Below are 12240 nucleotides of genomic sequence, written 5' to 3' on the forward strand. Positions count from 1 at the left end.
AGTTGCTGTGCTATGTTGACTCTATGGAAAAGGATTCATTTAGCAGGGCTGTGGTACCTGCCCAGTCTGCCCTTTGAGTTTGTCATCCTTGGAGGTTGCTGGGTGATGCTCTGACTCTGTTTGAAGCTGGCTACCGGGCATGCCAGATCTGGGCTTCCTGGAAGACATACAGCCCTAGCCTGTGCCCTGCCTGAGGCCACCTGGCATGAGCGGCAACATAGTCTCTATTGTAAATTTTCATTAGTGCTGCTATGGTGCAAAGGCATCTAGAGATAATATGCATAAACAAACGAGCATGACAGTGTTCCAATGAAACTATTTACAAAAAGATGGCGGTCTGGTTTACACTGATGGGTGATAGTTTTTCTGACCCATTATGTTGTTTATTCTTGTACATCCTTGCTGATCTTCTTTCTACTTATTATCTATTACTGAAACAGGAGTGTGGAAATCTTCCAATAAATTTTTGGATTTATCTATTTCTTTATTCCATTTAATTAATTTTGGTTCACGTATTTTTAAACTTGGTTATTAGGTGCATACATATTTAGGACTGTTATGTCTTCTTGATGCATTGACCCTTTTATATTAATGACTTTTTTGTTCCTGATTGTTTTCCTAGTTTGTCTGATATTAATAAAGTGACTCCAGCTTTCTTTTAATTAGTGTTTGATGGTATATACTTTTCCAATGCATTACTTTTAATCCAACTACATCTTTATATTTAAAGTGGACTTATTATAAAAGCATACAATTTGGTCTTTAAAAAAAAATCTAACATGACAATCTGTGCTTGTAAATTAGTGTTTTAGGTCATTTACATTTAATGAAATTATTGACATGTTTATACTCAGCTCTGCTATTTTATTGGTTTGTTTGTATCCTCTGGCTTATGTCTCTATGGTTCCCTTTCCTGCTTGCTTTTGGATTATTTGGAAAAAACAGTTTCAGTATTCCATTTTAGTTTATTTGTTGGGGTTTTAAACTCTTTACAGCCCACTTAGAATTAAAACTAATATTTCAAGTGGAATGAAGAAATCTCACTACCCCATAGGTTCTTTTACCACATTTATGTTGTAATTGTCATATTGTATAAACATAAATTAAAACTCCCACCAGAAAGTGTTATATGTTTTAAGTTTTGCTATTATCTGTCATACATATTTTAAGGAACTTAAGGGTATAAAAATCTATTATACCTACATATCCACCATTCCTGTTGTTTTTATTCACTCCCGAAGTTTTAAATTTTCTATTTTTCTTCCACCTGATAAGCTTCATTAGGCATTTATTTCTTTTAGAGCAGGTCTGCTGGTAAAAAATTCTCTTATTTTCCTTTATCTAAGAATGTCTATTTCTCCTTAATTCCTGAAAGACATTCTTGTCTGGAAATAGAATTCTAGGGTGATCTTTTCTTTTTTTTCTTTCAGGACTTTAACAATATTGCTTCATTACCTTCTGTCACCTGTGGCTCCTGATGGGAAATATACCATCACTTGAGTCACTGTTCTCCTATATATGATGTCATTTTTCTCTTGTTGCTTTCAAGCTTTTTTCCCCTTTTGGTTTTCAGTAGTTTATGAATTTCTTTGCAATTATTTTGTTTGTAGTTTGTTGAGCTTTATGGTTCATAAATTTGTATTTTCTGCCCAACATGGGAAGTTTCTTATCATTAGATATCCAGATTTTTTTTCTACATTATACACTTTCTCCTCTCTTTCTTGGACTCCAGTGATATGAATGTTAAACCATTTGGTATTGTCCCAGAGGTTTATGAGTTGCGCTTCAATTTTGATAATCTTTTGTAGTTTAGATTGGAAAATTTCTATCGATGTAACTTCCATCTTATTAACTGTTTCCTCTGTCATGTCATCTCCATTCTGCCATTGAGAAAGTTTAATAAATAGTTACTGTAGCTATTCTATTTATATTCTAAAATCTCTGGTTTTGATTCTCAAAATAATTTTTAAAATTCTTGTTCTAGAGGATAGTTTCATTGGATGTATACAATTTTAGATTGACATTAACTTTATTTCAGTTATTTCAGTATTTCACTATCATCTTATTTCCATTGATCCTAATTGTTCTATTGTCTTTGTTTACAATTTGTCTTTTCTGTTTGAATACTTTTAATGTCTCATTAGTCTTTGATACCCTACAATTTCATTAATTTGTGTCTAAGTGGGTTTTCTTTTTCCCTATGTCAACTGGAATTTATTAGTATTTCAGGATTAAGGATTAATATCTGTCTTTAAGTCTGAAAAATTCTCAGCTCTTTCTCATTCTCTCTAATCTTTTATTTTGGATTTCTGATTGGATGTATGGTTGGGTCTTCTCTTTTCCATTCTCTCATCTCTCTTACCCTGTTTTATTGTTGTTTGTTTTCCACAACTTTTTCTCTCAGTTTTTCATTTTAATTTTTTCTTATCTAATTTACAATGCACTAGTAATTTTTCTTGTATCCAATCTTCTATTTAAGCTTTCCATTGAATTTAATATTTCAATTACTAGTTTTATCTACATTTATTACATGAAATACAATATTTTAACATTTATCTTTACACATAAATTTTTAAAAAAATGTAATTCGCATACAATGGACCAAATAGGAAATATGTCGTTAAAAGATTTATCACAAAGTAGAAGGCTGTGTAATGACTATGCAGATTAAGAAATAGAATATTGTCAGAATTCCCAAATACCACCCATGATCTCTCCCAATCATTACATCTTTCCTTTCCAGGATAACCACTATCCAAAATTTTATGGTAATGACTTCCTTACTTTTAGTTTTACTGGTTGCCTTGGTTTGATAGATTACCTTTACCCCTTATGATTTCCATTTTCTTTTCCATTTATTTAAATCTCCTAAAGATATTTTATATCTGTCAATCCCAATAGCTGACATCCTTGTAGGAATTATTCTGCTCTTTGTTGTTTCTGCTGACTTCTATGGTATCTTGTTTCTTCATATGCTTTGACAGTTTTGAACGTGAGCTCAATTTTGTCAGAATGTTATTTCAAAACCTGACTTTAGGGTTTATTCCTCTGGAAAGAATTTGTATTTGCTTCTGCTTGGCACCAGGCTTAATTATTTTTTTTGTTTGTTTTTAACCACATAGGTATTTGTGCCCCAAAGTGCATGTGGGTTGGCATTTGATCATGAATTCTAAAGATAGACCTTTTCTCACTATCTATGAGTTAAAGCTGAGATAGATTTAATTATGTTGGGAAACTTTTCAAGGTACTTGTTTTACTCAAGAAATTATGAGATGCCCTATCTTGTTCAGGCCCAAGGCTTTGTTTTCAAGTAACAGAGGTCTAAACCTCTGGGATCAGCACATGGCCTCTGGGCACCTGAGATTTCGGAATTTGCTTATGTCTCTGGATTAGTGCTCCGGGAAGCCCTCTCTCTTCTCAGAATTTCCCTTACTTCCACATAAGTCCAGCTTTGTGCTTAAAAGAAGGTTTAAATTTTTTACGCAGCACTTTAGATGTTTTGTAATGCAGTAGCTTAAGGATATCTTATTCATGATATTGTCAGAAATGAGAGTTAATTCATTGTTGAGAACACATGGAGTCTTTGTTTGGGAAAAAGAATTGTTTTGATCTTTTGCCAATGTCAAGGTAAAACAAAACTCCCATAATATGACTAAATGACTCTACGTAATAATATGTAAGATTCATTTTATTCTCTTTTGTTGGAGGAGCATCTCTGTAAAGAGGTCTCTGAGAAGTTAGGTCAGGAAGATAGATCTATTTACAATCATAAATAAAATAACTGCAGAAAGCTGCATAATATAGTCCGTTATATATATCACTGAATTAAATGGTATGGTAAGTATATCTAAATGTGTAGGTGTAATAAACATATATGTATATATATACACACACACACACACACACATATATATATACACTAATATATACATACTATTTTACTAACCTTCAATAAATATTTTAACCAACACCATTTTCTTGATGTAATGCCAATAATTCCACCTTCAGGAAGGTTTTCATTGCTGCCCAGTCTTATAAATGCGGTAAAATTTTTTAGGTAAAGAGTACCTCTTATTAGAAAAAATATTCCATCCTGAGATAGGTTCACATCAGACACACTGTGTCTTTCGTCATCAGTCAGACTGTTTGGAGGTACTCTGATTCTGGTCCAAGTACGAAATGAATCGTTTGTTTGAAAGGTCTCCATGTCGGCTACCACAATAGCAGAGGAAGCAAGACAAGCATTCCAGTCTGACATTAACTGACTACCACGTGGTGAAGAGATTGGTAAAAAGCCAGGAATCTCGGGTATTATCAACAAAGGAAAAGTCAGCAGGAAAAGAATATCTGCAATAAAGCAATCTTGAAAAGCCACTTTATGTCCTTTGATCTCCTTTCTTGCATCTTCTGCTGACATTGGCACTGAGATTTGCCAGGTCCTAAGAAGCGAAAAATAGAACATGTATGAATAAAATGGTCTCTTTCTCTTCTCTTATCCGTCTTTCACAGTGTTGGCATTTATCATCTTTAAGTTTTTTTTCAATCAACATAAATCTGGGTAAAATAAATCAAATAGTATTAAAATGCTACCACTGCCCCATTTCTCCTCATTCTTCACTCTTGTTCCCAAAGGAAAACAGTATTAACTCTTAATGTTCTTGTGCAATGTGTCTTCATATTCTCAAATATTCCTATAGAGCTCTGTTAATGTATAATTTTTATATATTATCTATTGGCTTCTTAGATGACAGATGAAGATGTATCTCTCATGAACTATGTCTAGTGATATATTTTTTCTCTCAAATTAATGTCACAGTGTTTAGCTAAATCTATAATGAGTAATTATATTGTTATTACTATGTAGATATTATTTACTACTGAGCCAGTTATGTACTATGATTATGTTTTCTTTTAAATATATATACATATTTATTTATTTATAATATTTTCCCTAGAGTTGATAATTATTTTATTTTGAAAATTTGTTTAGTTTTCTAAGTTTTCCAATAGGTAGCTGAAATGGCACTCCATAACATTTTCCATGTGGTAAATACAGAGGTAATCTAGCAATAGTTTCCCAGGATTTCCTTTCACTATTCTCTGGGTTGATTCCACCATTTACTGGATCCAATGCTTTGATATTTTCTGTTTTGCTAAAGCACAGTTCTTTAGTATCTCTCTGCAAAGGATATATGAACATAAAATTTTTTGAGATCCTGAATGTCCAAAACTATCTTTAACTTGCTCAATAATTTAGCTAGGTAGAGACTTCAAAATTTTGAGGGCATTTTCTCCAGTCTTTCTGTATTTAGGTTTATTAATGAGAAGTCAGATGACACATTCATTCTTGTTGTTATTTAAATGGGTTGCCTTTCCATAAGTTTTTGGGATCTTCCCTTTTTTTCTTAGTATTCTAAATTTTGACAGGGCTGGGTCTATCTTTTGAAGTAGACATACAGTGGAATTTGTGAAAACAAGCACTCACATATATCTTAGAAGTCATGGAAAGTTCTAAGGAGTGTTTCTCAGCAGGCCAATCCAGGAGACATCAGGCCGTAATGTAGGATGGTCAATAGATGCTTCTTTAGTTTCCTACTTCCTCAATGAATACATCCTTGGCTTGGTGGTGATGGCAATCTGCTCGCTCAGAATGAGGTTTTGCCAGGTCAAGAGGAAACCATGTTGGGACAATTGTAGCGTTGTCACCGAACTTCTGTGCACTAAACCATGCCACCATGAAACTCAGTGCAATTACCGCATTTTGCAAGCGACACCATTTACTCTAACATTGGTTTCAAGTACATTTTTAAAAAATCGCCAGTACCATTTTGTTACATTGTCCACTGGCTGTATAATAATCTCATACATGCAGCCTCATTACAACCAGATATCAGTGACTATTTTAAATGGATAATTGGTTAACTACAAGGCCCAGGAAGGACCCAGCACTCAAGGATTGACCAGGGCATACTGAGCTTTTCAACTTTCCATGTCTATCATTTTTATTTTTAAACCTTTTAGTTTTTCAGTTGTGACTATACACTTTTCAATTTTTTTTCTTACCTGATTCCCATTTTATAGCATCTTATTCTTCCTTTATGTATATAATACCTTCTATTTCTGAGAAGGATTTTATATTTTTTGTGAATTTTTTTTGCTCCCCACTGTGCACTGTTTCCTGAGTTCCATTTCTGTAATTGTCTGGTGGCCTTTGGCTGTCCATTAATATTTAAGAGAGAAGCAGTAATAAGCTGAGAGTCAGTTGTAAGGGATGCCCCTTACTCCTCTTGTGCCCCCCCTGTGCTTCTGCCCTCCCAACTCCAAACTTAATTAAGTTCTTTAAAGTAGGTCTGATCAGTTAATCCAAAGAAGAATTCTCTTTTGTCTTTCCAGGAGGATATGTGTTAGGTTTCCATATTCAGGGAGCAGAGCTGCAGAATAGGACTGATGACACACTGGGAGTTCCCATCACATTAGAATTTTCTTCTGCAAGCTATTAACTAACAGAATTTCTGTGCTCTAAGTTAGTTACCACTTTTCTCTCTGCTCTCTATCTTCTGTTCTTGTGTTCCTTCCCATTGTTTTTCCTTATAGGCTTGCAAATTTAAAAATTTTTCTCCCTGTTATTTTAGTGAGACTATAGAAGAGAACAGAGATAAATAAATTAAATGTATTTTATCTGTCATGTTTTAATTTATCTCATTTAGACTGAATTTCATTAAGTCGTCTTCTGCTTTGGAACTTCAATGGCCCCTTAATTATGCCCAGGAAAAAATTCAAACTATCACAAATGATTTTCAGGGAATCTCCATTATTTTTTCCTATTCAGTTTTATTTGCCATATTATATTTCAGGTGGGATCCTTCTTTTTGCCTTCCAAAATGCTTTGTACTCTTCCTCTCTCTTGGAGCACCTATTCCCTTTTTTGCATCTCTGTATTCTACTTGTCCTTCGAGTCCTGTCCATGAGCTATATGTTCTACTTTGCTTTCTTGTTTGATCACAAAATATATCTTTCATAGGGATAATCTTTTCTAAACCCAGATTGATCAATCATGTGGAGGGTATTTTATGGATTCCAAGACAATGTTTTTTAAAGGGACCTCTGATATTCTCTACATATGCATATTTTAGTCATGTTTTAAAATACATAATTAGTTTAATATTTTTATTATTAATGTATCACATATATAAAAGAATATGTGCCACACACAGTTTAAAGAATAACACTAAGATGAATACCTGTGTACTAGTCACCCAGATCAAAAATCGGAACATGACCAATACCTTGGAAATTTCCTCTATGTCTCTCCTTCTCTCCCTCTCTCCCTTTTCTTCCCCTCCTGCTTGCAGGTAATCACTGGCCCTGATTTTGTGTTTGCATTCGTGTTCACATTCCTGCGCTTTTAAAAACTAGTTTTGCCATATGCCTTACTAAACAATGAAGAAGGCAAGGAGAAATTAAAAAGTCGATCAGTATAGTTGGAGACTTCAACCCCTCTCTATCAGTAACTGACGGATCTAGCAGCAGAAATCAGGACATAGTTGAACTGAACACCACCATATATCAACTATATCTAATTGATATTTAAAGAACACTTCACCCAACAACAGTAGAATACACATTCTTTTTAAATGCGCATGGAACAGTCACCATATCCTGGGTCATAAAACACACCTTACGGAATTTAAAAAAATAGAAATCATACAAGGTTTGCTCTCAAACCACAATAGCATTAAACTAGAAGTCAATCACAGAAAGTTAGTTGGAAAAATCCCATCCCCAGTATATGGAGATTAAACAAGAAACTTCCAAATAACACATTAGTTAAAAAACAAATCTCAAGTGAAGTTTAAAAATAGTTCAAACTAAATAAAAATAAAAATACAACAGCAAAATTTGGGGGAATGAAGGGAAAGCAGTGCTTAGAGGGAAATTTATAGCATTAAATTCATACGTTAGAAAAGAAGAAAAATCTAACATCAATAATCTAAGCTTCCACCTTAGGAAACTAAAGAAAGAAAAGTAATATAAAGCTAAAGGAAGAAGAAGAAAAAAAGTACTAAAAATTAGAGCAGATATCGATAAACTGAAAACAGAAAAACAATGGAGAAAATCAATTAAGACCAAAAGCTTGTTCTTCAAAAAGTTAATAAAATTGATAAAACTTTCTAGCTGGGCTAACTAAGGAAAAAAGAGAAAGGACAGAGTATAGTAATATCAGAAATGAGAGCGAAGCCCTCACTACTGATCTCATGGACATTTAAGGATAATAAAAGAATACTATGAACAATTTTAAGCCCATAATTTTGATAACTTAGATGAAATGGGCCAATTGAAAGAAACAATCTACCAAAATTCACATAAGGAGAAACAGATATAAGGTGAATAGGGATATATCTATTAAAGAAATTGGAAAAATAATTAATAACCTTCCAAAGCAAAAAGGACCAGGCCCAGATGGGTTCAATGTTGAATTCTAACATTTAAGGAACAAATGATGCCAATTTTCTACAATCTGTTTCAGAAAACAGGAGCAGAGGAAATACTTCCCAACTCATTTTATGAGATCAGCATTATATCAAAACCAGATAAACACATTACAGATGAAGCTACAGACCTTTTGAATCCAACAATATGTAAAAATAATTACATATGCAAGTCTGGTTTGACATTAAAAAAATCAATTAATGTAATCCATCACATCAGCAGGTTAAGGAAGAAAAAGTATATAATCATATCAATAGATGCATAAAAGCATTTGACAAAATCCAGCATTCGTTCATGATAAAAACTCTCAGCAAACTAGCAACAGAGGAGAACTTCCTCAACTTGATAAAGGAGCATCTACAAAAACCAAAACCAAAAGCAAACTGAAACAAAAAACTTAACGGTGAGAAACTAGATGCTTTCTTCCAAGAAGAGGAGCAAAGCAAAGATATCTCCTCTTGCCCCACCTATTCAACATTATACTGGAAGTGCTAGCTAACACAGACAAGAAAGTGAAATAAAAAGAATACAGGATTGGAAAGGAAGTAATACAATGCTCTTTGTTTGCAGATGCCATGATCATCTATGTAGAAAATCCCAAAGAACAGACCAAAAAAAAAAAAATCAAAAAATCCTGGAAGTCATAAACAACTATAGCAAGGTTTCAGGATACAAGGTCAATTCCTATGCTTTAAAAAACTAGTTTACCACTTATATGTATTATTAAACAATATATTATTTAGTTTTTTGAATTTCTGCACTTTATAAAAATGAAATCATACTGTATTTTTCTATCGTGACTTACTTTTTCATTCAATATTGTATTTGTGAAATTCACTTATGTTGATTTGTGTTGCTGTGTTTGATTCATTTTTCACTGCTGTGGAATGTATATACTCATATTCCATAGCGTGATTATATCACAAAATGTTTATCCATCTATGCATAAAAATTGAAAGTTTTGATTGTTTTTTTCTTTTTGCTATTAGAAACAATGCTGCTACAAATATACTTTTACACAAAAGGGCACCTGTGCTTAGGTTTCTCTGGGGTATATACTGGCGTTAAAATGCTAAACCATTGGTATGTGCATTTCCATCTTTGCCTCATAATGTAAAATTATGTTTCAAATTGGTTGTGTCCATTTACACTTCTACTAGCAATGTGTGTAAGTGTTCCCATTGTTGCATATTGCTATGGTTTGAATGTTTGTTTCTCCCCACAGTTTACATGTTGAAATCCTAATGCCCAAAGTGATGGTATTAGCAGGTGGGATCTTAGGCAGGTGCGTGGGTCATGAGGGTGAAGCTCTCATGAAAGGGATTCATATAGAAAAGGCCTGAGAGAGAGCTCCCTTGCCCTTTCCACCAGTGAGGGTTCAACAGGAAATCTGCCACCCAGAAGAGGGCCCTCACCCCACCACGCTGTCACCCTGATCTCACACGTCCAGCCTCCAGAATTGGGAGAAATACATTTCTATTGTTTATAAGCCACCCAGTTAATGGTATTTTGCTACAGCAGCCTGAACAGACTGAGACATTTCCACCAACAACCTTCTAAAATGTTAATGTATTTATCAGTCTGGTCTGTGTAAAATGGATCTCATTGGGCTATTAATATTTTTCTTTGATTACTAGTAAGTTTGAACATTTCATGTACTTATCGATGAGCTGATTTTATCAAGTCTTTACCTTAGCAAACGTTTACCTTTTGATTTATTATAGAGATCACTTCCTATTCTGAGGCACTATCCTGAGAAATCACTATCCTATCCTGATAGGAGAAGATATTCTTCTATCTTTTTCTAAATTTTTTTCATTTTAACCCTTCATTTGTATGTCTTCTGAGATTAATATCATATTATTATTTATGAGATTATTTTTATATATGATGTAAGGTAAAGAACAGTCTCATTTTTAAGTAAAGTTTTATTCTGTCTCTATTGAAATGACCTGTAGTCTTATTCCTTTAATCTACTTATGTAGTAAATTACATGAAAAAATTAAAAAATAGTATACTAACCTTGCACTTCTGGTATAAGTCGACTCAATCATATATCATATTTTTTTTCAAATATTGCTAGATTTAGTTGGCTCAACTTTTACTTGGGATTTTGCATCCAAGTTCATGAATGAGATTAGCCTATAATTTTCCGCTCTCATATATTCCCTTGCCTGAATTTGGGTATGCTAACTTCCTTTTGCTGCTTCGGACTGGGATTATCTGCTTGTGTTAGTGCTTTCTTCCCTACCTCCCAAACTTTTATAAAATACTTGTTTAAAACTAGCAGGAATTTTAGGTCCAGATTATTATTAGTTTCACAAACATTTTCTCTCTCTGGATGGCACCCCTTACTCTATCCATGAATTGAACTTCTTAGCCATCTCCTTAGAAGGCATCTGCTTTCTTAGATCTCTGTTGGAAGGCCCTTGCATACGTTGCCCATCTGGATTCATTTGGAATGCTTCTCTAATTGGCTAACTTTTTGTTTCTTGTCAATTATGCGGAGGTCAACTTTTAGGAAAACCCTGCCTGACTCCCTCCAAGCTTTAGCTGGGGCATGCCCTGTGTATTCCACTTCAGCCCTGGCTCACCTCTATTGTAACATCGATTTGTTTCCTCATCTCCCCTACTAACTGTAAGGTCATTGAGGGTGGGAATTCGAGCTTTCAGTTATAAGCACCTTGCCCTGTGCCTAGGTGCTCAATACACTAAGAAAGGCTGTGTACATCCCATCAGAACCTACTAACTTCAACAGTAAGAGATTTTACTTCTCCGGCAGAATTTGTGGTGTGTGTGTGTGTGTGTGCATGCATGCACGCACCCGCACTGACCCTAGTAATAACTGTGACATCAGTCACAACACTGTGTTTCACTTTCCACCTTCCTGAATAAGGCTCTTGGATTGAGGGTTAGCTGTTAATACAAAATGTGAAACTGTAATCTCGACATCTGACAGACACTTTCTATGACGGACACTTTCTGAGTTGGTAACTAGTTCTCATTAGCGCAGTTTGCTGGTGTATCATAAAAGAAGCTCCTCAGAAATTACTTATATGATAGACCATGAAATTCCACTAGGGTTTTAAAACCTCTTTTACTTTAAGTTTCTGATACTTATTAAACTGAATTTTAAAGGTGAATTTTATATTTGAAATTTAAGAATTAAATACCCATTCTTCATTTTCCTATGTGGAAAATAAACTTTTTTCTTCAGAAATGTATATATGGTAGGCTTCTGTCCCAAAGCAGCCAATTGCTTGCTAAGTATAATGGAATTCTGTAAAAAAAGAAAAAAAATCTTTTTATTCTTTTCATAGCCAAAAGTATTTGGAAATTATATCATGATACATTGAATTTATTATTGTAGTTAAGATATCATTTACCACATTGTCAAGATTCAGGTTTGTTTGTTTTTCTGCCATTTGGTCTTCTCCCAATTAGAATATTATGAATCATAAATAAGTCATAATACAATTTCTAACACATCGAAAATACTATACACAATTAGAATCCTGAGTGAACTGAGACTGTCTGAGGATCCTTAAATAAATACCCTCAGTTTTAATATCAATGAAACACACAACGGAATTTTTAAAACTAATCTGTTAGAATTATTTCTATACGAACCTGCCTTCAAAACAATATACTCTTTCAAGGCAGGTTTCAAATGCTATCTTAAGGCTTTAACAAAAATTCTCTTAGTGTATAGATAAATGTGACATGCTCCCTCTTTTTCTCATGAGATTT

The 12240-nt window shown here is 33.8% G+C and overlaps 1 protein-coding gene across 1 annotated transcript in view; it reads right to left on the reverse strand.

Moving 5' to 3' along the window:
* The window catches only part of CATSPERE (catsper channel auxiliary subunit epsilon), a gene marked incomplete at both ends in the record, with an annotated part of 76526 nt that overhangs the window by 47046 nt on the left and 17240 nt on the right, over window positions 1-12240 (reverse strand). The window contains 2 exons of the mRNA XM_081039451.1: window positions 3947-4439; window positions 11664-11770. Coding sequence (XP_080895577.1) covers window positions 3947-4439; window positions 11664-11770 — 600 coding nt within the window. The remainder of the gene's footprint in view (window positions 1-3946; window positions 4440-11663; window positions 11771-12240) is intronic.

Source organism: Rhinolophus hipposideros (genome assembly GCF_964194185.1).
Source record: "Rhinolophus hipposideros genome assembly, chromosome: 26".
Classification (NCBI taxonomy): domain Eukaryota; kingdom Metazoa; phylum Chordata; class Mammalia; order Chiroptera; family Rhinolophidae; genus Rhinolophus; species Rhinolophus hipposideros.